This window comes from Leptidea sinapis, chromosome 20, assembly GCF_905404315.1.
Source record: "Leptidea sinapis chromosome 20, ilLepSina1.1, whole genome shotgun sequence".
Lineage (NCBI taxonomy): Eukaryota > Metazoa > Arthropoda > Insecta > Lepidoptera > Pieridae > Leptidea > Leptidea sinapis.
Window position 1 is genome coordinate 1556353 of NC_066284.1, and position 26868 is coordinate 1583220.

Sequence of the window (26868 nt, forward strand, 5' to 3'; positions counted from 1 at the left end):
TCTAAGATTTGTAACAATCAAAGTTGAGTCCTTGTGAATATTCTTCACAACATAACACCGGAAAAATTAAATTTTATATTTGTCAGTTGTGAGACATTCACAACTGAGACATAATTCAAATAGTCAACATTTCATCCATGAAAGCTGGCAAAAGTCCTGCAATTTAAGTGTGGTACAGGAGTATGGGTGAAGACTTACCACCAAGCAAGCTCACTTTTTAATCCAATTATAATTGCTTATTATGTATAATAATGCCTTTCCAAAGAACCTAGCCTCTGCAACTCAGGGTATCCTACCGCAGCGGGTAGGGCACAAAACATTCGGTACCACCTATTATTAGTATTGAATAATTGATTATTATTATTATTAATTTATAAAAATACTTCGTGCCTTATTAAGTGTAAAAAAAAGGTGGGTGCAGTGAAAGTTCCATTCACATAATGGCTCCTAGCTCAACAACTCTGAAATAAACTCACTGTATCAAGTACATGAATTATATTATGTTATTTAATATGTGGTAATAATTTTGCTTGACATGTTGAAATTTACATTAGGGTCCTATCAATATTATGATATTGTAATGTAATAAAACATTAAATTATGCTCAATGTTTTGAATAAGGAAACAGGTGTGCAGTTGTTATTAAAACTAACTTGTTTTGTTAAAATTTTCCTTTAAATGTGTATTTGTTTCCGACTTGTAATAGCACAGGCATTATTGTATTTATAACTGAGTTCTAGAGTAGAAGAACTTTGCAGTGGCGCAAATATTGTAATATTATTTTATACCTGTAATACAGTTTTTGCACACAATGATAAATCATCTGAATTATATTGCAGACTCTTAGTTCAAAAGATCTGGCATGAACAACTGGTATAAATTGATCGTCCCCTATCCTATGCTTGCCGGCTTGGGTTGTTTGGTCCTTGAAAAGCTATCCCACTCAAAGTCACATGTAGCAAGTGTTAAGTGTGACAATAACTGCTATTAGATTTGGCTTGGCACCGACTTCAAATCTATCGATAGGTAGCACATAAAAATAATTACTAATATTGAAGGTTTGATTTGCATAAGATGTGTATTAAATTAAATCTTTATTAAGTTATTTTACACTTTTGAGTTTTTGAAGTTGGTTTTTTTAAACAGTTTTTTTTTTACTTTTTAGTGTCATTAATCAGGTAAACTATAAGATTTCGTTGCTTTTTATTGTCATATATTAAAAAGCTTTTTTTTAGTAGCTATGTGTAGGCCTACGAATGGATCCGCATGCCTTAAGCAATATAGATCCAATATTTTACGCTTTTATAAGACACTGAAATATCGTGAACGTTTTGTAAGCTATGAATGACAGGTAGCCCAAGAGCCACTTCGGCAAACGGGTTAATAATAATAATATATAATCAAACCAAATGAAAACCCCTAAAGAAACAGTACACAAAGTATAATAACATCATCCTCGTAAACAAAAATATTCGTAAATTAAAACTACTGGGCCAAACTATGTCAAATTTTTATGGGACCAAATGGCAAACATTTTGCATCAAACTAAAAAAGAATCACAGAAATCGGATCATAAATCTCAGCGTAGTCGGTGTACATACATAAAGAAAATACCAATCGAATTGAAAACCTCCTTTTCGAAGTCGGTTAACAAAACTATTTCATGTTAAATAGTATTGATGTACAATTAATTAATTTTCGTAAGTAAGTTTTTTTCTTATATTCTTTATATATAAAAATATACGCTTCATATATTATAGCGTCAAGAAATGGTTTTAATTATGCGCTATTTTGGCGATTTCTTGGGATAGTGGCCTTAAATGAATTAAGTATATCACAGTCATTGCATCGCCAGCTCGTGGTAAGTACTAAGTGCTACCAAAGTCTGGTACGAAACATAAATACTTCACACAAAAGTCACCTTAGTAAATAACAGGAAAATGGCTGTAGAGCAGCCATTGACCGAAGTCTCTGACGTCATGTTCGTGGAAAACTCGCGGGCTGCGTGTGCGCTACAACACATAGCTAGAAACAAGTTGCGCATTCGCTTCCATATTACCGTGCGAATTAATTAAGTATATATTTACATAAACATATTGTTTTTTTTTGAATAAACTTGCTAAAACTTTTCACACACTCACGCCTGCTTCCCGTCGGGGTAGACATAGACAACAGAATACAAACATCACGCGCTTCCTCTACATTCATTACTTTTTAATAATTTTTTTCTTGAATTTGATTGAGAAAATGCATGAAAAGTTAAGTAATTATATTTTGACAGACGATTATAGTAGCTATAAGCTGTAATCTTAAGATGGAATTATTAGTGACGGCTTTAGACTATATATATAATATGTTTAATATTAATTATATATTTATAGTTATTGTATATTATCTTTTATAAAACGTATTACTAACTTCAAAAGGGCTTGTGCACACGTAAAGGGCCGGCAACCGTTTTGTGATCTTTTACATCAAAACTAACACGATTGTGACCTGCAAGTTCTTTTTGTCCTTGTAAAAACTGAAAATAATTAAATGACACATTTGAAGAGTAATAATAATAATATCCCACATAATCCCATAAAAAAAGCGCGTACACCTTCTTTAAAGGCCGGCTACGCTCCTTGTTGCAAGAGAGTGTGGGCGGTGGTGATCACTTAACACCAGGTGGCCCGTACGCTCGTTTGTCCTCCTATTCCATAAAAAAACATAGTTTGAGAGGCAGCTTATGAAACAGTGTAATTCAGCAAATGTCCACTTAATAAAAGGTGAAAAGGGAAATTTTATGTGTTTTAGTAATGATGAGAGGTTTTTATTTAAGTGACGTTCACCTGATGGTAAGTGATACGCCCTGTCGCTCTTGATTCTTGATTGAACCAATACTCCACTCGTCACCTTGAGACATGAATGAATGTAGATTGATTCCACAAATACGTTTATAGTGCAAACGTGAATTGAGAACTGTCAGAAAATGGCAGAGCGAGGATGTAGGTACTAAAACAGACAGGTCATTAAAATCTAGAATAAGCCTGAAGATTGAATACCAATGTCAAATATTGAATAATAAAACAAACAATATCAAATCACACCGTTTATTTCTATGCTATTTTCAATGTCTGTTTAAAATATTATCAGTATGTAAAACTAATAGAAAGTATTTAGTCCCTATGTCCCTATGTCAATAAAATTTGAAAATGCATAGTGATGTGGCTACTATCGATACTAGTGATGCACTTATAACCGATTAACGCCCAGAATCGAGAAACCCGTTCATTTGTTTCTTTGAATCGCTTCATAGACCTTGAGTTTCATATGCCCTTGTTAGTTCCGTGGAACCCTGGTTGACCCAAGGCTTGTAACCATGGATACGCACTTCAATCTAAGTTACCGTTTATGACCGTCGTTGGTAGGGTTTCATGGAAACGTGGAACTATTGCGTGACTGTCGCAGTAGTATCAGACGTCCTTGAACTTATTGACTTTGTTTACGTTGCACGGGTCACTAAGGATATTATCTTGTTATTAAACACTTAATGAACAATTATTGTTATTTTAATACTTTTATAACAATAACTAGTTCGATGCAATCACTGTAATTACGAAAATATTTGTACAAAGTATTAATTAATAATAAGTAAGTATATGTATATTTGTGTAAGTATTAAATACAGTGCTTAACTTATTTCCATATATATATAATATAAGTAATTAAGATGAGATGTCGAGATGAAAAATAGGAATAATGAAACAAAAAGAAATTTACAAAGTCATCCAGGAAAAAAGAACCTTTAATTTTATTTTAAAAAATAGATGTAAGCATATCTATTTAACTATAATATAATATGATATAATCGTTTTCCTTTATTCTCTCCAATATGTTGTTGAAATGGTTAATGCTTGTTATGCTGACATTTACATGTGCAAAAAGGATTTAATTTATGACTCCTAATAAAAGAGAACAATTAACGAAATTTGCGAAAGTGTGAATGGTGGACCGGAAAAATCCTCTAAGAAACTCAAATTTGAAGGGTTTGGAAACGTAATGCGTGATTATCAGGACACAGCCTCACGGATTGCAAGCTGCACTCGTCAATTACAAGCATCGAACCATTCTCGTGGTCAGTTTTTTCTCTGTGATGATAGGTGAGATACGTGTATACCGTACGTCAACTGCCTTCACGGGGAAAAATATGACCGTCTTAAGAGCACTCCGAGGAAAGCAGAGATGTTTGGAAAGAAACTCAAATGATCGGAATTATAAAGTACTGCGTTATTGTCTATTTGTGTGTGCGTTTTAAAATGTGTTGTATTCACCTTTTTGCAATATGTTAACTCGTGTCTCTGTAATTTGTTAAAATTTCTGTAACCCTAAGACTACTAAAACTTAACTAGTTAAATTTTAGTAATTTTAGGGTCCTATGTCACTAGAGCACATCACCCAAATGCACTATCTCGTCGCTTGGCGTCCATTCGTTGTAGACAGGCTATACTACGGCTGAATGTCACATTGTCTTCCAGTAATCCTCGCATGGTGTTTTAGATAAGGCTCGAATAGATTTTCGGCTGGATGAAGAAGAAATAAGCCTCTATTGTATCAGTCTTTGATTTTCTATTACCTACCAAAGACCTTTACGTTGCGAGATTAACGTAAAGCAAAACCTTTTCTATCACCGAGTGTTACACTCCCGTCCGGACGTAGAAGTCTTGAGTTTAAGCTTAGTAAACGCAAATTCATATAAATCCATGTAACAATGGTAACCGCATGCGACAAGCTGGTGCGGAACAGGTGCTGGGGCGCTCTAGTGACCTACGACCCTTAAATCATTTTATAACATTGCTATCGAGTCTTTCATAGCAACTGACCTGTATAAATACCACTAGACAGGCTGTTCCAATATGTTTGTCAGCTAATTCTTTATGCCTATTTGAAGCGCCACTCGCAAGCGTCCAGATTACTAATTTTGACGTATAGTACAAATGGCTGCGAAGGAATGTACAATACTCTGAAGTATTTTTGCATTTTGAATTAATTTCGTTCGTTTTCCTTGTTATTTATACTTCAAGAATCAACGTAATGAAGTACACAATTTTTTTTTGTAACTTGTTTCCCCACCATCTATCGATGTTTTCTGGGGTTGTCATCACTAGTTTTAGTACCGCAGACTTTCGCTACATGGCCAACAGCGCCAAAATGGCGAATTTAAAACAGGCACAAAAGGACTTTGACAGTCGCCAGTCCAGTGGTGTATAGTAGAGGTCAGTGTTCATTGCTCAGTCTGTACCAGTAATCATAAAATTAAGTTTATTTGTAAATGTTTTATACACCTAGTCTCCTATTATCGATTACGAGGATTAGTACATTTCTTTAACAATTCAGCCGATATTTGTCTTTAAACAATTCGACACGTGTTTCGCCTCTCCACAAGGCATCCTCAGGACATGTTGACTCGCCAAAATCTGGCACGAGACTGAATCAAATGAGCCGGAAACCGCTCTTTTATACCCTCGTCCCATGAAATAACGAGCTGTGATTGGTCGGCTGTTGTGACGTATTACCCCCGAAAGAGATACGTAACAATGGTGAAGGGCCCAAATTTGATTGTTCATTCAACAATGTAAACATGTTATTTTGTGTTTTTTTTACTTCTAATTGCACTAACACATTCAATATCAATCAAATATTGGCGGAATTAACACTAAAGAAAACTCAAAACATTTGGATAATTATGGATTTGCGCAAAGTAACGCCTACTTCAATAAATTTTCCTAATACATATCTGTATTAATACATCGATAAAAATATAAACGGAAAACAATTGTGTTATCATTAAAAGAAACAGGAAACTGTAATATTTACTAAAAGCATTTCATACTCTTATCAGCCTTATTATATGTAATTGAGCACTTTTCTTATCAGATTGATTTCCAGGATATGCGTTTTCAGTGTATTTGATGATGTAATACGTATTAAGAAGTGCCGAATTGTCTAGATTTTACCGATGGTTTATGTACACGGGTTAAGTCACGTAGGCTTTTTGTTTGTGTAGAAACCAGAGTTATCTAGTAAAAGCGTACATAGAGCGATTTCTTAAGTGCTTACGAATTTGAGAAAACTCAATGGGTAGATAGGGATGTATGAAAGCGGGAAGGTTTCTTTGCATAATTTGCCATCAAACAGTGGTGTGAACACTGAACATGTTCCAATTCAAATATTTTTATTTTAAAATAGGATGTGACATCACTTATTGAAAGTCAAAAACTACCACCCATTCCAAAATGCCTCAGACCTGAGAAGAATGGGCGCAACAAACTCGGCGGGCTTTTTTTTTTCATCAAAAAAATATGCTTACAAAGTGATATTGTAAAATTAAATTTAATAGCCTGTGGGCGGTCACTCCATTCCCAATCTGTGGCATCATTAAGAAAGTCATTTATGCTATAGTAACCTTTACCACACAAACGCCTCATGTTTCAAAGTGGCGAGTGCAATTATTGTGATTCCGCTCAGTTGTGTAATGGGCACGGCGTTTAGCTAACCGCCAGCTGAACGTATTGCTTTTCGCCACTTTTTCTCATAAAAAAAAGTACCTTGATATTAATGTAATGTAAAGAGAACACGCCAAGAATAGAAAGAATAAGAGAGCTTTTATGAAAGACCTCTGTCGTAAACAGGCGTGTTCTTAAGATATTTTTTAGTATGGAAGAGATTTTACTTAAGCCTACAGGTATAGAGATTAGATGATTTATGATAAGTACATAGGTAACCTAGATATTGATTTACAAAAGTCAGCATTTGTATGCGATAGTATTTCAATATTTACAAATATATTCTTTCGATGCGACCTACATTAGCGTCCGTATCATATGTTAGAATTAATACATTTTCGCGAATTGTTTTCCTCGGAATTTCCGCTCCGATATGCTCGGGTACCTTGCCAAGTTGTAGCATCATCGCCGGCGAAAGAAAAGCCGTTAATCTTTGTAAATATTATCCCCGGGCGTGTCGTGTCATCGTTCATTGAATCCAATGAAACGCCGAATAACTATTTGGCTGTATAGCTGAATTGCTAAAATTCTCGTCACTTACGGCCTTCTGGATCTACGGTTTCAATGCGCGTGCGCGATTCGGTCGTACAAAACCAGCTTCGAACGCGCCAAATGACTCAGTACGATATAAAACATTCTAGCCACGCGAACGTAGCACACTCGTTTGATACGAAACCTCATGAGTCATCGTGTTATCAGCTAGAGTTTTTCGCTGAAACATTTGCCTGTTATTGTGAATAGAATTAGTGTGTTCTCTCTAAGAGCAGCTCAGGAAGTTGGCTTGATGTCTCAATTGGTGCCCTATCACCTCCTCAGCAGCGACCAAGACGACAGTCTTATGTTCGCAACTATGTTTGACTATCAGAACGAAGACCACGCTAAATCAACGGTGAGTTATTAAACTATTATGTCATTATATATCACAAACAGTTACTTATGTCTCAGATTGAACTTTGATCCCACAATTATTACTGTTTTATTAAAATTCTTAAACGTTCAAAGTTCGATATATTCGTATCACTTCCGCTTGACTGTCTGTGACATTAAAATGTCAATGCTATCTAGTTATTACTTAATGCACGAAACTTTATGAATTTTCGATTTTTCTTCAACAAGTTACCAAACTTTTCGATAGATGGCGTTAATCGGTATGGCTTCAGTGATAACAATTCGTAATTGCTGATAAAGCGAGCATTATCAATTAGGCAATCTAATACATGTTTTGTCTACTCGAGGCCAGAGAAGGGTGTTTGATTCCGGCTCGACTTAAAGAAAAACCCAGCCCAATTATTGCAATCGTTTTGAATTATAACTATACACATATATCTTTGTACAATATTGTATAGATAATTTAAAGTGCCCGAAGTTTATCTAGATCGTTTTAAATATTATATTATTCGTCTTCCGAAAGTTGGGGGATTCTTCGTTCAATTATAAAGTTTGTCTTTTCACGTCCTACCCTCATTAAACATGAATTTTTATAACTTTCTGTGGATAATAGTGGTTCAGCAAATACCACCACCAGAGGCCATTCAGTTGTTGCATTCACATACACCAGTGGAAGGCTCCTTTGCACAGAATGCCGGCTAGATTATTAGTACCACAACGGTGCCTATTTCTGCCGTGAACCGCCGTAGCTAGTGAAAGTACTGGGCAAATGAGACTTAACATCTGATGTCTCAAGGTGACGAGTGCAATTGTAGGGCCGCTCAGAAATTTTGGGTTTTCCAAGAATCCTGAGCCGCACTGCATTGTTATCTGCATGGTCTGCCAGGGCTCGTCCCGTCCCTTATTGTAATAAAAAAAAAATAAGTTGAAGTTAAAACAATAACCAGGACTGCAGAAGTATGAAGTAACTAGTTGTTTAGTACAGTTGTAAATTTCGTGTATTTAACTCGCATAAGTGGGTTACGTCATCCAATATGTTGTCAGACGTCACCGCGCTCCCCACCATGACCGCTGCCAATTGAGTTCCTCGAACTGGTTGGCAGCTGTTCTATTTACATGGTTTCTCATTTTAAATTTCGTGTTAATTCAAGGATGGATTTTGCTAATCATTAGAATACACCTTACGAACACTAGATTCTTGGATGAGTTATTTTTTGACGATTTCACAAATGGACTTCTAATATTTTTCGCATGATCCCTACTAATGTTATTAATGTGAATGTAAGTTTGTTTGTTACGTTTTTACGCCAGAGCTACTGAACCGATTATGATGAAATTTGGTGCAGCGATAGTCTGGAGCTTGATTCCCGCGGGATTTGTGATAAACTGAAATTCACGTCGATGAGTTATAACTATACCAATAGTAGGTTCGGTTTGCTATAGCAATCTTACTCGAAATATGATTAATATAATATGTTGGGAACGGGAGCGAAAACGGTAACCGGAACTGAAATAAGACATGAGATAATCTTCAATTACAAACTTGCTTATTATTTTTAAAAACCCTTTATCGACGCGGACGACGTCGCGTAACCCGTTATTTCTTATAAAGTAAAATGTTCAATGAATTTTAAATTTCTAACATTATTGTGTTTCGGTTACAAATGCGTTGTGAAAGCTTGCGTAATCACTGGTCTTTTGAGAGTCTTTTTTATTATTTAATGGTTCGATAAAGAATCAGGAACAGGATGCTATCTATACTTATAATAAAAAGTAAGCACTACACATTTATTTAAGAAAAATACTACTTCTTACGTTACCGTGGCCAAAATATGGTTTCCAGAATTTGTATCTGATTCTCTGTACCATTTTGAACTCTGATCTGCCCTCACCCATTTGAACGCGATTTTTACTGGTGATGAACTCCCCCTAATATTTAATGATTGTTTCCTTTCACAATTTGTTCACAAACAAACGTTGTATTGAACTACTAAGCTAACATTTTAACAAAATCTACGCGAGTATTGTTGCGGATACACGCTCGTTAAATAATATATTAATTACTTAATATCATCTCTTACGGCCGTTTCCAATATACCATCTACAGATAGAGATAAATTACTACCTTCTACTGTCAGTAATTAGCTGTCAATAATCTGAAGCTGTCCCAATATACCCGATGAGTTCGCCCATTCTTATCGCCTTATATTGGGACGCGTGAATTGCAATTTCCATACAAACTTCTATCGCTGGCAAGCTATACGTCGTCCCATTAACAGACAGCGTGTACGGATAAGGTGAGTTACCGTCGATAATTTTATTGGGACAGAAAAGTCAACGATAGTTACGATTTTTATCTCATGTGAGAGATAGACTGAATATTGGGAACGGCCGTTAGACAGTTACTCACCTACTGTCCATTTACCACGTACGTTTTATATAGTTACAAACCTGAGTTACATCCAATACCGACACTGGAAGTATGGTTATGACTTGGTGTTATCGTAGCAGCTGCTCGAATTGTCATAGATTCAATGCTCTATGAACTGATTGATCACTTGGGGTCAGGTTAGAGACGATCTTCAGCCTGGACCTGTTCCACACGCCACATAACAAAAGATATCATCCTCAATATCTGGATGGGTGATGATCCTCTACAGAGCGATTTCGAGGAGCTTTCTTTCACGTACTTCCAAACTATGGAATGTACTTTTTTTATTGAAAAGGAGGACAAATGAGCGTACGGGTCACCTGGTGTTAAGAGATCACCGCCGCCCACATTCTCTTGTGACACCAGAGGAATCACAGGAGCGTTCCAGGTCTTTGAGGAAGGTTTCCGCGCTTTTTGGTACCCATGACGTCTATCATGTCTATTCTATTTACGCGGTATTTCCAGGCACGATTCGACAAAGGTTCTTTCATAAAAAGCACATGAACCCATCTAAAAGCCTCACAAGTCGCAACGCTCCTGTGATTCCTCTGCATGCATGGGCGGCGGTAATCACTTAACATCAGACTACATGCACGCTATTTCGTTGTTATAATGTCAATAACATGACTATCTAATATATAAAATATCGTTAAAAGAAAGTCACCGATGTGGATAATTTTCCAAAGCAAATCTCAATACAAAAGTTGATCCAAAATGCTCGTTTATAAAATCTCATTTTTAACCTCCAAATATTCATTAAATCTTGTTATACCAGATTTTTATTGCATATTGCATAATGCGATTGGTAAATGTGTATTAAATACCTGCGGGGAATTCCGATTGTCCTGCATGTTGATGTAAAGTTGTTTTCTTGGAATATTTTTATAGTTTACCTTAATAATATAAGGAGGGTAAATTGAAAACGTCCGTTTCATTATGAGTTGATATTTTAATACTATCGTGCAGTAATATTGCATAAAATTAGGCAAACATTCGAGTTTATGAAATATCATTTTTCATACTCATTGTATTCTTCGCAAAGTGCGGCAACTTTTACTATGCCCAAATGGAAGTACTCGAGCCAATCTCGAACAATGTGTCACGTTGACGTGCCACAATATGTTCTGTTAATCTTTAATAATATACACTTAAAATAATACTACAAGAAATAAGAAAAACTGAGATATACATCATCAGTAATTATTTTGTTATTAATTTCAATGTAAAATAACACGAAGCGTATGTTACAACATTTGAAAATTGCCATTGAGTGTCAAGATGCCACGCACACAAGCATCTAATAGTTGCAGTAATAAAAAAGCTATTGTTGTAATCTAGAAAAAAAAAAATTAAAAGCTATTAATTAATTTGAATGTGTGACTATTAATTTGTTTGTATCAAGTTACATCAGTTATATCTAGAAGTGTAAATCTCACAGGATCTGATAGTGCAAGTCGTATCAATGATTGCGCAAGATTCGAACCGGACTCTGCGTTGGAGGGGAGAGGCGGGCCGCGCTAACCTTTGCGAGACGAGAACCTCAAGTCTTGACCTACATTCCGCTTGTGAAATTTCTCCTGCCTCGTATTAATAGTTCCAAGAACGCGCGCCTGGGAATTCCCACCCGCCGATTGACTTTACCTGTTTACAATTTTCATTGGAATTCAGTAATTTTGTAATTTTTGGAAGCGCGTTCAATGATGAAAACTTTAATTGACTTTAATTAACTAAAACTTTAATATAGCAATGTGATGGAATATTTTATCAACAAGAGGTCATTATTTTGAAGTGGACTCATAAATCGCTTAGCTCATTCGATAGTAGGATTTTGAGTTATGATTAGCGGGTTTTTTAGGAAGTTAAATCAAATCATTAAATAAAAAAAAAAGTCCATTGACTTTACCTGTTTACTATTTTCAATTGGAATTTTGTAATTTTTGGGAGCGTCTTCAATGATGAAAACTTTACTTGAAACGTATAGCAATATTATGCAATATTTTATCCGATGAACAAGCGGTTATTATTTTGAAGTGGACTCTTGCATAGCTTAGGTCATTCGGTGGTATTTTGAGTTATGTATAGCGGGTTTAAAGTTAAAAAATCTTTTAATTAAAAATAACGGTCTTTTTCGAGCTGAAGAAGTGCCCGAAGATTTCGTACCGTTTCAAAAAAAAGTATGTATGCGTTTTTTACTTCTGTAGGTGGAATCGTTTTATGATTTTTTACTATGTTGACATCTATTTGTATCACAAAAAGCTATTTACTAGTTTTCTCATATATAATTCTTATTATTTTAAAAAAATTACTAAACGTGCTTAGTGATTTTTAGTGTTCAAATTCGAGCTATGAGTTTAGGTACAAAATTCAAGTTATCCTTAAGTTATTATAGGAATATCACGCAAACCAGTAGACTTTATAATATATTCAATGTTAAACCATTATTAGAAATTATTCACACATTACTTAAACGCGCAGTTAATTCACCATAATACACTATCATAAAGTAGGTAGGTGTCCTTTAAGACAGAAGGCGGTTATTGTTTTCAAACTGCCGAGAGTTTTAGAGGTATACTTGTGAGTGGAGGAGAGCCTTCACAAAGATCAACTATTTTTTTTAACAGTAAGAGACGAGATGAGCAGGACCATTACAATGCAGTTCCGCTCAGGATTCTTGAGAAACCCAAAAATTCAGAGCGGCACTACAATTGCGCTCGTCACCTTGAGAACTACGATGTTAAGTTTCATTTGTCCAGTAATTTCACTAGCTACGGTCGGCTTCAGACCGAAACAATAATGCTAACACATTACTGCTTCACGGCAGAAATAGGCGCCGTTGTGGAACCCATAATCTAGCCGGCATCCTGCACAAAGGAGCCACTGGTAATGTGAAAGAAAGACAATTTTAGTATCATAATTAATTTATTTATAAAAAGATTAAATTTTGCTCTTATGAATGTCATTAGACATGTTAATCTCCTGTCAAATTAAACTACTAGATAGTAATCCCAAGCTGCATAAAATATTAAAAGCTGTAAATGAGTTAAGTAGTTGGTAACTTAGTTGAGTCGAGCAGATGTGTTCGGTTAGACGACACCTATTAAACTGAATTCTGACCAATAAACGCCGGATGTCAACAATTTGTACTAATTGTACCGGGCTAAGATCAACTGCCACGTATGGCATTAAGGAAATGTATGATTCAATACATACACTCGGCTGTATGACAATTTGATTCTAATTCATTGTGTTTGTTTTGCTTTTAGGAGCTCTGTTACGGCCATTCCCAATATTCAGTCTATCTCCGGCTGTGGCTTACTTGATATCGTTAACTTTTCTGCCCAATAAACTTGTCGACGGTAACTAATCTTATCCGTACACGCTCTCTGTCAATGGGAGGACGTATAGCTTACCAGGGATAGAAGTTTGTATGGAAATTGCAATTCATGCGTCCCAATATGTATAAGGCGATAAGAATGACTTATCGGGTATATTGGGATAGCTTCAGATTATTGACAGCTAATTACTGACAATAGAAGATAGTAATTTTTCTCTATCCATAGATAGTATATTGGGAACGGCCGTTACTCTATTTGGTTTGCTTACGAGCTTTGTTAATGTATCGGGGCGATATCACAGAAGTTTGTCTGCACAGAGAATCCCAATACATGTATCGAATTTGGTCCCATTTAGTTACAGTGGTTTTGGTAAAAGTGTCAGCCGAAAAACTATTGCTATATTCTAGTAGAACTTCTTTAAAGTTTCTAATTATTACAGCGCGGCTATAGGGCCAAGGATTATTCCAGGGATTCAATTTTTATTTTGAAAAAAATTGCTGAACATGCTTGTAAAGCAAGATTTACCCGAGGTATTTACAATTGTATATATTGTGATTGTTTTTATTTTAGGAATAGATATAAAACTAAAATAATAGTTGTATTTCGTACTACCCACCTTTCCTTGATAAACGGATAAGTAAATAACTTCTGTCTTAAGCACGTACACCGTTTTCGTTTTAACAATTAACTTTAACGTAAGACGTATGATTCATTACAGTATTATTTTATTAATATCAATGGATGTGGTGGTATTAGAGTAAGTCTCATAGAAGTGTGACTTATGTAATCTTTTGTACATATATTGTGCGACTACGTTTCTGAGAAAACAACATGAGTCATAACGCAAGACGTCGCGGACTCGGAAGTAATCACTTATGGCGTTATGGGTGTATTAATAAAAATCGTTATGTGAAGCTACTAACAAGTGCTGCGTTTTACATCTTAACAAAGTACGTACCAGTGGGAGGCTACAGGATACCGGCTAGGTTATGGGTACCACAACGGCGCCTATTTCTGCCGTGAAGCAGTCATGTGTAAACATTATTGTGTTTCGGTCTCAAGGGCGTCGTAGCTAGTGAAATTATTTGGGCAAATTAGACTTAAAATCGTATGTCGTAAGATGACGAGCGCAATTGTAGTGCCTTTCAGAATTATTGGATTTTCTAGAATCCTGAGCGGCACTGCATTGTAATGGGCAGCGTGTAACAATTACCATCAGCTGAACGTCCTGCTCGTCCTGCTCATTTAAAAAAAATACGGCCCAGCGGTTAGTGAACCTGCGCGGTACTCACTGAGATAAAAAGTTCGTTTTTTTCCCGGGTGATGAATGTTTACGTGTACTTATATCATAAACTTAGTATACTAAGCAATAGATAGACTACATTTAAAATGTTCATGTGTGATAGTTTTACAGATACAAATACAAATATTGAATATTTAGTATTTTAGTGCATATGTTCCACGAAACTAAACATCACGAGAGTAGTATTGAAGAATCAGTATTTAGATACCTGTGAAATGTTTCTTTAGTTAGACTTTTGGTATAAGTAACAACACAATTTAATACAGAACACGACACCATTATTATTTTTAATTAATATCCGTCAAAACACAGAACAATAACGATAAAAACACTAAAATTAAGAACGCGTTCCAATTTGACAGGAGACTAATGGACACTAAATTGTTTCAAAATGGTTTCATGGTCTTCATATATTCCGTCTCCTTCTTACACCTTACTAAGTTTATGGTGTATTATATGTTTAAGTATGTTATTGTATTAAATATATCGTTGTCTTGTATCCATACCACAGCCTATGCCCAGTTTGGGGCAAGATAATTTGTGTAAAAGTGTGTCAATATAACTATAATTATATTATTTTATTTATGAGCGCCTTAATCTCTCCGAAAATGTGACCTCTACAATCTACATTATTTCTGTTTTATTCTCAGATATAATTTCTTTCTGTATCTACATTCGACAGATTCAGTAACTTAATTGCAAAATAATAGTTATTTATGCAGCTTTTGTGTAATTCCCACGTTCGTGTTTTAATACCGTTCGTGTTTCAATGAGTGTTTTAGTACCTTACTATCAACAATTGCATACAAGACTTTATCTACACCTAGAATATGACTCCTCTATAAAAGATTGTGAAGCAGTTAACTTACTGCTAACATTAAAAAAGCCGGTCCTAGTAACCATAATATTGTCATCCAAAGGAGTGTTATTATGAATATACGGATGATATAATGGTATACTGAATTTCATTACAACATTAGAACATTGGGTGTTTTAATGTTGGCAATAAGCTAACTGTTTAAGACTTTTAATAGAGGATTTAAAGCATGGGTGTATACAAATTAAAATAACAATTGAATTGCAAACGACATAGTGTAGAGTTAAAACAACGGTACAGGACAATAAAATCGGTTCAGTAATAATTGTTCAATCGTAAACAGTAATGTTCGGTAGTGACTTCTTTATTGCCTCCGTGGGAGATAACTTAAACAACGTTATCCATTTCGGTCCATTACGCAAAGTGTTGTCCATTGTCCGCGGAGAACTTTCCTTACTTAACTACCAGGCTGCACTTGAGACGCCCAAGAATGCTTTATGATAATACAAATGGCTCTAAAAGCCTTAAAACACAGTGTAGCTACAGCGCCTTGGTATATGGCCATTGTATGCTTTTAAGTCTATTATTGTTGAAACTTTAACTGTGAACGATTGTGTTTTTATACTTTTAGAAGGTGCCTTCTTTTTAGGGTTCCGTAGCCAAATGGCAAAATACGGGAACCTTATAGATTAGTCATGTCTGTCCGTCCGTATGTCACAGTTGCAACTGTCACTGTATACTGTTGAAACTTGGTAAGTAGATATAATATGTGAACCGTCTTAAGGTTTTTACCCAAAAATAGAAAAATAAAATCAATAAATTTTGGGGGTTCCCCGTACTTAGAACTGAAACTCTAAAGTTTTTTTCATTAAACATATACGTCTGGGGTATCTATGGATAGGTCTTCAAAAATGATATTGAGGAATTTTTCTAAACTGGTAAGTTTGCGTGAAAGACACTTCCAAAGTGGTTTAAAGTGTCGTCGTCGTCCCCCGTCCCATACATAATTTATAGCTGTCTTGATTTAATATGAATCATGTCGAAATGATACTTTCATTTTATTTGCTAAAATAAAAAAAAAATTTAAGTATATCTTTCTCGTAGGTGTAGTAAGCACTCTGTATCACTCAGAGAAAGAGCAATTGCATTAATTGGGTGTATTGAGGTCCTCGACTTCGTTAGGAACGCCCAACTTTGTTCCTCTGAACAATATACTGTTTTCTTACGGCCGTTCCCTATGTTCAATCTATCTCCGGTTGTGCCCTACTTGAAAATCGTAACAATCGTTGAATTTTGTGTCCCAATCAATTTATCGACGGTAACTCACCTTATCCGTACACGCTGTCTGCAATGGGAGGACTTATAGCTTACTTATAGAAGTTTGTATGAAAATTGCAATTCACGCGTCTCAATATAAGGCGATAAGAATGACTTATCTGGTATATTGGGACAGCTTCAGATTATTGACAGCTAATTTCTGACAGTAGAAGGTAGTAATTTATCTCTATCAGTAGATAGAATATTGGGAACGGCCGTAAAAGACTTAACGACATGATCATGTGAACGATGTATTAGATTAAAGCTTGATCGATTTTACAAATTTAACTGGTCGACTTATTACTAAATTAGTAACCTCCGCCCGGAATTTTAATATGCCAGTGATTGATGGTTTCGTTCGTATACTTTAGTTACACTTGCCTCGCTGACAAACAGTCTTCAATTAGAATTTAAAAACAGTTCGAATGGCTTTGTAAGTGACTCGCCTCGACTTGAGTTGACAGCTCTTAAACTATGTAACTTATAGTGACGCACGCATGTAGCATTTTTTGATCATCACACTTGCGCTTAAGACATTTCTTAAAGTTTAAATTTACTAAAACACTAGTAGCTTGCCCCGACTTCGCCTGAATAAGGCGCATTTGTCTAGGTTTTTTCATTGTACAATTTTTATTTATTCATTTATTTTATCAAAATACACACTATCATTACAGACTATTCCAATGCAATAGAAGTACATACAATATTTAACTTTACATTTTTACATCATTCAATTTTATAATATATTATAAATAAAACTACTCTCATGAATTCACCCTGATTGCAACAAAATAGATCCGTCTGCGAGGCTATTTCATTAATTGTACGAAGGGCACGCGTCACCGCTGCCTGGCTTAATGATTATTCGTCTTTAAAATCTTATCAATATAATATCCTAAGTACACATGTATTAACTTTTTTTATTAAAAACTGCATGTTGTTGTTTTTGTTGGAAGGAAACACCATCTATCTAAGAAACAAATCTAACTCTATTTGCTTAAAATCAAAAGGCTTAAGTTCTCCATAATCGCCTTTAACTTAGGAATAGCCTTCCTTCTCTGCTGAGCAAGCTTTTTTTTAACTGCAGAAAAAATCTGCAAATATTGTGAGCATCGTAAATGCCTCACGCAGAAAAGTCGCCTAGATATCGAGTCAATGCCGTCTCCATTACGTTAAATATTAAAAGCTTCGAACGTTTCTAGAAATGCGTATTTCCGTGTAAAGCCACAATAGGCACTGTTAATTTATATCGTTTTCTTTTGTCTGTCAAGTATGGCTAAGTGTCAGCTAATTGCCGCCACCTTCTTGCCTCTTTAGAAAAAGTATAACAAAGGCGTAAACCGTTGACAATAATTTAGAAATGCTTTACCATCATGAAGTGATGAGAATTTTGTTTTTATGTCGGCTATCATTAGGATCATCCTTTACGAGAGTTTTCGTATCACAGAATGGGTTTTGGGGAGTATTGCCATAATATGGTATGGTATAATCGGGCTAATTTCCGCAACTCGACGACTGCGCGCCTATTCTGCGTGTGTGGGAATATATTTGTTATTCCTGCCACCCCAATTCCTCCAGAAACCTTAGCAATCTCCTCTCCTTCCTAAATCCTTCTGGGAGTGTGTTTGGGGTACCAAGATGTTGAGCCCTGAACAACCAAGAAGTTGCTACACCTGGATAACGCAGAAGTACATGTGCAAGTTTCCTTTTTCCATAATAATAGATGTTGATTCTTCTCGCAAGTATGCTGCTAACCATCATCCGTTCTATGTATCCCTCAGTCGCCTCTTACGACACCCACAGGAGTAGACAGGCTGCTATTGTAGTGTGACACCACACGCATCAATGTCGGTTAGCTGGGTTAGTACAGCGGCGCCTTATTCTGCCGCCGCTAATGTGCAACCTTTAGATGTTTGTCCGGGTTCGTGCGAAAATTATAGTGCCAAAAATTGCTCGACAACATATCTTTGTATTCGAGGATTCGAAACTCAAAAAAGGCTGCTACGATCTTCGATAGGCTAGTTAAAAGTATTGAACTCATCACAAAGTGCAGTTAGAAATTACCTAGAAGTCGCTTCTTTACCTCGGCATGGCATCCGATGACTCACGGCTTCGGCCCGCTTAGCCCTTGACTGGCATTCCAAAAATTTAACGTCCACATTATCTTTTTGGAGTGGACGTAAAGTGTAAACGCACCGCATACCGATAACTCCTGTGCACCTACAATAGGTAGGACAAAAGGCTCTCTTTTCCTGTTGATCCTTTGTTGCAATAACATTACGTCATACCAGTATTTACAAGAGCCGAGTCCTTGTACCTATTACGGTAATGAGTCGTGCTCGAACCTAGATATTGTACTGACATTTTCTATGTTTCCGCCTTGATTGACTTTATATAGAACGTCGTAAGTGCAGCGAATGCACGTGCGTTTCGATACAATTTCGCCTTGTACATTTAGGTGACCTATTTAATTTGTAATTGTTTGTCGATTATGGCAAACAATAGCGTGCTTCTGTTGAAAGTGTAATGTAGGCTCTAGTATATCTTGAGCGGTGTTATTAAGTGTAACATGTATATGTATATGGAGGTAAAAAAATAAGGTCTTAATCCGAAGAAGCCAGGGCGATTAAAACTAGTTAAAATAGAGCGTGGTTGAGGTTATTTGTTCAAACGTACGTAAATAAATATCTCAATTCTTGCACTATTTCGTCCTATATTGTGATATACTTCGATATATTATGCAAGTACTATGATAGATAGATAGAAACACACTTTATTGCATACCACACGTACGTAAAAATTAAAAATTTATATAAAAAAAAGATTTTTAGCTACTTACAGTAATAGGTACACAATGGGCGGTCTTATCGCTTGAAGCGATCTCTTCCAGATAAACGAAAAAAATACAGGATGCAATAAGTTATTATAACAGGTATCTTGAAAATAATGTCTGTAAATATTCCTTTACTTTATTTAAGTTATATAATAATTACAGTAATATTAAACACATACTTATGTTTATTGAAAAAAAAAAGTAATTTTGTGTACCTTTACTTAATACAAAAATAAATATAAAATAATACTACTAAATACTATTTAAATACAATAGCTTCAAATTGATAAACCTAATATATGGGGGGATGCCTAAACTAATGAACGGATTTTATTGGGGATTCCTTCATGGAGTGCAGTTTAGTCCAACTTGAGAGATAGGATAGTTTTTATTTCGATTTGGAACCCATAATTATTTTTATTTTCAATATTTGTTTTGTATGGACATATTTTCTATGAGAGAATTTAGTGACGCACGGTTTGACAGTTCCTCTGTCAAACAATTTCATTATAACAACAGGGAGCATTTTTTACGAAATAATTCTTATGTCTCAAGTTGGACTAGACTGCACTCCATGAAGTAATCCCCATTAAATTCCGTTCATTAGTTTAGGAGTCCATCGCGGACAAACAACGTGACACGTAATTTATATATATTAAGATGTGACTCTATATTACTGTAAGTACTATAATATATTCCTATCATTTCACGTTAATACTATTCAGTTTTTATATTTTTACTGCGCGTTACTTGAAGTGACAGCAGAGAATACCTTGCTTAATTGAGGTTTTGGTTAGTTCCTATTTTAATTATGTATATTTTTTGGTTATTTAAAATATTCCTAAAGAACTCCTTGATTACCCTAATAACAAAATAAAGGGCCAAGGTAACGAGAAAAAACCTATCTCGAGAAGTTAATACATCAAATTTTGTTTTCTTTATATTACATGAACAATAAATCCCCAAGTTCAAGCGTTACATTTATGATTAAATGATGAATTCGAAATGCATATTGTGCATTAAATAATTATAACCCTTCGGCTCAGGTTAATAAGTGTCTGTGTCGAGTGACGAGTGCACTCCGGCTACCTCCCACAACAAAAAATCGTGATAGACGGCACAATAAGCACACTACCAATACGGACGCCATTATTTAATGAACCCTCGTCAGATGAAAAGGTCAAATTATTTGAAAAGATTAATCTCGTCATTTATGTGGGCCTAATGCGTCTCGCGAGCTTTTTGACGTGCACCGTTGTGACAGTCGTGTGTTTACTGTTGGACCTTTGGAAGTCGAAGGGTCGACAATGTCTCCTGAATCCTTTTCTCTTTTTTTAGGGTTCTGTACTTAAAAAATAAGATAGCATTCCATTTTTCTCACAGATAGGACTCCGTGCAGGTTTATAATGATAGACAATATTTTTCCCATCGACTTTGAATTATTAGGTTGAGTACCCTCGGTACTTACTGAACAATATCAAATGAATATAATAATGGATTAATCACCATATGAAAATGTATTATGTTCCATATTATATTCTTCTGTAATAAGGCCGCTTTCAATATGCAATCTTTAATCACGGACGAGTAAAAAAGAAGGACTCCGCACCGTGATATTAGCAAGTGAAGCACCGTTAAAAAAGTGTTGTGCGGTTACGGGGGATACTAGTTACACAATTTTTTCTCCCGTAAATAATCATATATGGCCACAGGTAACTTATGTAGTATCGTTTTTACACTTTTTCACAACGCACGACGGCATTTTTAAATATTTTATTGAGACGCAAACTGATCTGTCACAGACGATGACAATTCTTATAATGGGCGCCTATCGGCCTGTAGTATTGTAAGTGTGTGCGTGAGGCTATGTATTTACACGTTAATCGGCTTGTTTTAGTGCTGCACTGTTATGTAAGGTGACACGGAGTCCTTATTTTTTTACTAGTCCGTGTCATTAATTTAAGATTATTTGAGACTCCAGGTTTTTATGTTGTCCGTTAATCTATCCCATTTTTCAAAATGTCTATCCTAATACAAATATGTATATAAATAGTAACTGTCATATACATACAAATACCAATTTAAAAATAATTAACGCCAGCTCATAGATGGATTGTAAATAGATCATACAAATGTTCTAAGATCGGTTATTGAAATAACAAAAACAGGAAGTGGATTAAAATATCAATCTCGGACATTTAATATTGAAACAGACAGATAGCTGTGATGATATTTAATACGAACGCTATATGTATTTTCACTGCAGACTTGCATGATGGTTTGAACCTAGCGAAACTCTCTAAAAAAAAGCGGTTCACTCGATTGTATGAAACGAGCAGTCATTGATAGACTGACAGATGACGGCTATAATCTTGTAAAAAACGGAAATCCACTACGTTTTTTGCAACTGTTGGCTTTCAAAGTTAGCCGGATTATACTTCTTCGCCAGTTACCATACTTTAATTACTAATATTTCAAACTTATGTCAAATAACGTTTCATGCTAAACTAAATTGCAATTTTTACTTATTCAGTCCTGCCTCTTATTACGTAGTATTTAAATCCTCTTTGGATGGTTTAGTTTATATATCGGCTGTCATAATTGATTCTTTATGGCTCTTTTTCTCGTGAAAAGAGCGTTCCTCAGCTGTCAACTTTATGATCGGTGGGATGGCTATAAATGTGATATTTAAAGCAAAAGCAATAAAATCCCTAAACATATTTGATTGAAGGATTTGTTTCGCCCGTCTGTGAGGGGAGTAATGTACTCGTAAACGTTTATTACTCTATTTGAGAGTCGGTCATTTAAAGCGCATTTCATATTTTTATTTTTGAGCAGAGGAACTGTTGACTTTTGACATTCACGATTAGAAACGGCATTCCGACATGAGAATAACATTTCGGAATTTGTGAAAACTTTTATGCTCAAATTGATTCATGTACTTTTTAAAAATTAACGAAGATGTAGACTTATAAACGTATTCAGATAAAAGAAATGGTTCAGTAGGTCTATATTTTTTTATAACAATAAGGGACGAGACGAGCAGGACGTTCAGCTGATTCTGAGCGGCACTACAATTGTCCTCGTCAGCTTGAGACATTAGATGCTATAAGTCTCATTCGCCCAGTAACTAGCTACGGCACCTTTCAGACAGAAACACAGTAATTAATAATTTACTACCACTATTCTTTCTTTTAGATATTTATCATTAAATAAATCATTATTGTGTAATATGTTTGTCACACAATAAATTATATTAAAAGCGATAATGCCGCTATGGATATGAACGTGTTTGTGCTTTGTATGTTGAATTTATCCTCAATGTTTCTTTGTCAGTAAACATCAGACATATTGTATTTAATTACATTACGTTTGTCTGGAGTCTGTATTTTCCTAATTAAATCTTATACATATATTAATAATTCGTATCGTTATAGTTATGCGGGCGGGAGTTTATCGAACCTGCTAAGTGTTAATTAACAATTTAACGATGAGGTTAATGTCTTTTGTTGGCGCGAGTTTTTCAATTAAGAAGCGTTTGCATGTTTCCTTGTTTACTGCTCGAATCGCTTATTACTATTCCTTGTATGTATGTACCACCAGTACTGCATTGAATATTGTTTAGTTCAATAGTCGTTGCAGTCCAATTAGGAGTATACTAAAAATGGTTGTGTTCGCGAGTACGGCCGCAGCCATTGCGCTGCAATTCATTGTTCTCGATTGTATCTGGGCTACCAGCCCTGTAGTTTCGTAACGCCGCTGTTTCCATATCTTTTAAAGGAGTTGAAAGTTGATTCTGCCGTAGTGCAACTGTATTGTGAAATGGTGCGTAGGCTTGGCCCTAAACGTGAAGTTTCTTCCCTCTTAGAGCGCCAATTGTTTCCGATTTAAATGACCCCAAAAAGTATAATTAATACAAACAAAAGAATTGCCAATAGACTTTAAAACTACCTACCTACTACTACCTCTATTTTGAGCAATTTACGCACACTAACACAAAGTGTCATACAAATCGCGAGTGTAAGACGTAGCTTGTTACGCACACTAATTGTTTTTACCGGTTGTCTTACAGCAAAAGACTCTATCTAGACGTATAAGTTATCTAAAGTTATTTGTTGGTGTTAATACTAACACAGTAATGCCATTGTATGTCCAATGTGAGTACACATATTATCATGTTCAGTTTGCTAGTGCAGTTTCAGCGGGTCCGAGGGGTGGTGTGTCTACGATGCATGGTCTAGGGCGCCGAGTGGGGCGTAGGCGTCGCCGGGGGGCGTCGCGACAGGCTTATCAGCCGACGGCGGGTCGACGTGCGATGCGAGCCTCACTCCACACTCCACGTTCCAACGCTGCCCGCGTCTCTCGTGTGCTAAACGCCCGCTGACATCGTTTTAGATAACAAAAACCTTTGTCCAGCCGAAGCATAATATTTACATTGCGCGAAGTTACCGGAGTTTTCCCACCCGCTCCTCATCTATAAGTGGATCGATTTTGTTGCGCGCGCGCCGTCTTGTCGTGTCAAGTTGTGACAAGTTTGTTTTGTTTTTTGTGTTTTGGTGTGAGTGCTGATACATTTTGGATTGCCATTTGCGGCTGATACTTCGGTAAGACTTGGTATTATTCCACATTACTTTCTAGGTTATAGTTACGAACAGACTTTTCCTTGTATGGGTCATGTTGCAACATGCTGTGAATTCTTGCGTTAGGTATAAGCTAATTTAATTTTTGCATTATTACAGAGTATTTGGGAAAGACACGCAACTGAATATTAAGACAGCGAGTTGCGCGGAGTTTTTGTATTAAGACGTTTTATTGGTTCAAATTTTGGGTGTCGTACTTTATGTTGCGCAGAAATTTTGGTTGTTGATGTTTGTTGCGCAGGCGCAAGTGACGCCGCGACGCCCCGTGTCATCGTTCGCGGTCAGTTGAACGAACCCTCAGACGACATCAACCTTGCCAGAATCAAGATTATTTTTGCATCGTCTATAATCTAAATTGTGCCCAATGACCATCCTAGTTCATAACTATATCAGCACTTCCTATATTATGACTGATTTTCGAAATAATTTCAACATCTACCTACATACCTACATACCTACCTATTTCTACTATTTTTGAGAATTTTAGTTACATCCGTATACTTTTATCTTTATCGGATTATTTATTTATTATTCATTTACGTCGTAACAACGAGATATCATACCTACCAACATTATTGAATATTTAATATAAATAACAAATTCCATGTATAGATATTGGTTTATCGTTGATCCTATTTTTATGTAGGTTACATGGAAAGATAAAATACAGTAGGTAAACAACTTAATGAAAAATGGACTTTATGAAGGTGCACGGAAATTAGAATTTGGTAACTTTTTATATATTTATTATTTATTATTATTATTTTGATTAACATAATGAATGGGGTTTTTAGTAGCATTCGAAAACATATTATTGTGAATTTTAGGGAGTAAAAAAACCTTTTCTTTCAAATGTATCTGAGTTAATTTAACTCACTATATTATATCTATATATATATAGGTATTGCCTTAAACTTTCCTGTGCTATATCCTTTGAAAGTTGTTTACAAGTCCTGTGGAAAATTTCTGTTCTGAATGTTTTGTTGTTGTTTTGTCAAACAGATCATCAATTATTGTGGTAATTGTTTGGACGTGTTTTCATGAAGTTATCCTTATAATATATATTATGTTTAATTTTATAACTTAACGTAGATGTATGTTGGTAATTTAAGAATTTGGTGGACGAAACTGTTTTAATATTGTCATCAACCGTGACATTTCATTCGCAACAACAAAACACTTTTATAAAGTGTTGCTTAATTCGCAATCAATGTTAAAGATTTACATACACACACCTATATGGCTATATACCGTTTGTCCTCGTGTTTTTTCTATAAAACTAGCTGACCCGATAGACGTTGTTCTGTACGTAATAAAAAAAATACTGTTTTTCATGAATTTGTCAATAATATTTCATGGCATCAAGAATTATTTCGTAAAATATGCATCCTGCTGTCGTAATGAAATTGTTTCACAGCAGAACTGTCAAACCGTGCGTCAATAAAATCTCTCATAGAAAATATGTCAATACAAAACAAATATTGAAATCCAATTGGTCCCAAATCGAAATAAAGACCATCCTATCTCTCAAGTTGGACTAAACTGCACTCCATGAAATAATCCCCATTAAAATCCGTTAATTAGTTTAGTAGTTCACCGGAAACAAACATCAGGACACTGGATTTATATATATTGAGATGTCCAAACGTAAGATAGAAGGCAAAGATTTAATTATGTTTTTGATAGTGGTTATAATAATTAATTTAATAATGGTAAAATTGGTCTTTACGTTGTTAGTGTAAATAAAATTGCCATTAATATAATCGAAATTAGAACACGAAAGGCTTAACAAGGCTTGTGAAATATTTTGCGATAAACGTAAGTGTTTGGTTTACTGATGAATTCGTGGAAGGCTGATAAGCCAGTCACAACTGTTGGCAGACCTTTGCCTCGCTATCAGCACCCGATAATACCCAATGTCCTTTTTACTGGATGTTTTTACGACACTACTATATCAGTACACTAGCAAGCTTAATTGAAAACGGTAAATAAATCATACCATTCTCATGAAATGTGGATGTAGCTTCTGTCATTTTTATACTTCGGTGAGTTTTAATAACACGCTTTTTGTTAGCTTCACCTGTATGTATACTTGTTAGTAACCGACTCATTTCGGCGCGATTTTGACCCACTTTAAACGGTCAGATTTCGTTCAAACTTTGTAGATTTATCGAGGACCGATGACGATACATTCAATTGATAAAATTATTTCATTTTTCAATTTGCAAGATAAGTTTTTTGTTCAGCTATATATTTCTAAATCTATCGTCGATAGGGCAGTAAATGATGTTCATTTTGAATTTCAACCATTATCTTTAACCGATTTATCTCATATTAAGAAATTTTCGAATACCAAAGAGAATTTTGTGGTTTTTAGTGTGTTTTTTAGTTTTTTGTAAACTATTATAAGATACTATTTACTTATTTGTTTTATTGCTTAAAAACCTAAGTACTTGAATATTTCAAATAATAACCAAAGAGTAATAATTTATTTCATATACAATTCTATTTTACTATTCTACTCGAACTAACAATAAATGATACTAGCATATCAAATTACTTAATAGCCATTTTACAACAATCGTTAAGTAATTAACCTTTATGTTCATTAATTTATAATCTATTATTTTACTTTAACTCATTTATATTATTATATTTATAGCAATAACAAAGACAGTACGATATTGATATTTTATTAAAAAGAGCACAAAAAAGAATGCTGGGAGTGTTTCTTGCGCCGCTTTTTCTCTTTCATA

At 35.2% G+C, this 26868-nt stretch overlaps 2 protein-coding genes across 3 annotated transcripts in view; one reads left to right on the plus strand and one right to left on the minus strand.

Moving 5' to 3' along the window:
- Positions 1–13855, minus strand: part of LOC126970242 (transcription factor IIIB 90 kDa subunit) — an 83064-nt gene extending 69209 nt beyond the window's left edge. Inside the window, exon 1 of the mRNA XM_050816054.1 lies at positions 13819–13855. The gene's annotated coding sequence lies outside the window, so the exon portion shown is untranslated. The remainder of the gene's footprint in view (positions 1–13818) is intronic.
- LOC126970250 (transcription factor kayak) overlaps positions 1–26868 on the plus strand; it is a 60821-nt gene that overhangs the window by 1082 nt on the left and 32871 nt on the right. Inside the window, exon 1 of one of the 2 annotated variants that reach the window (XM_050816070.1) lies at positions 7196–7437. The exons of the other annotated variant lie outside the window; for it this stretch is intronic. Coding sequence (XP_050672027.1) covers positions 7333–7437 — 105 coding nt within the window. The 5' untranslated portion in view covers positions 7196–7332. Of the gene's footprint in view, positions 1–7195; positions 7438–26868 lie in introns of those variants that run through there. 2 annotated transcript variants of the gene reach the window in all.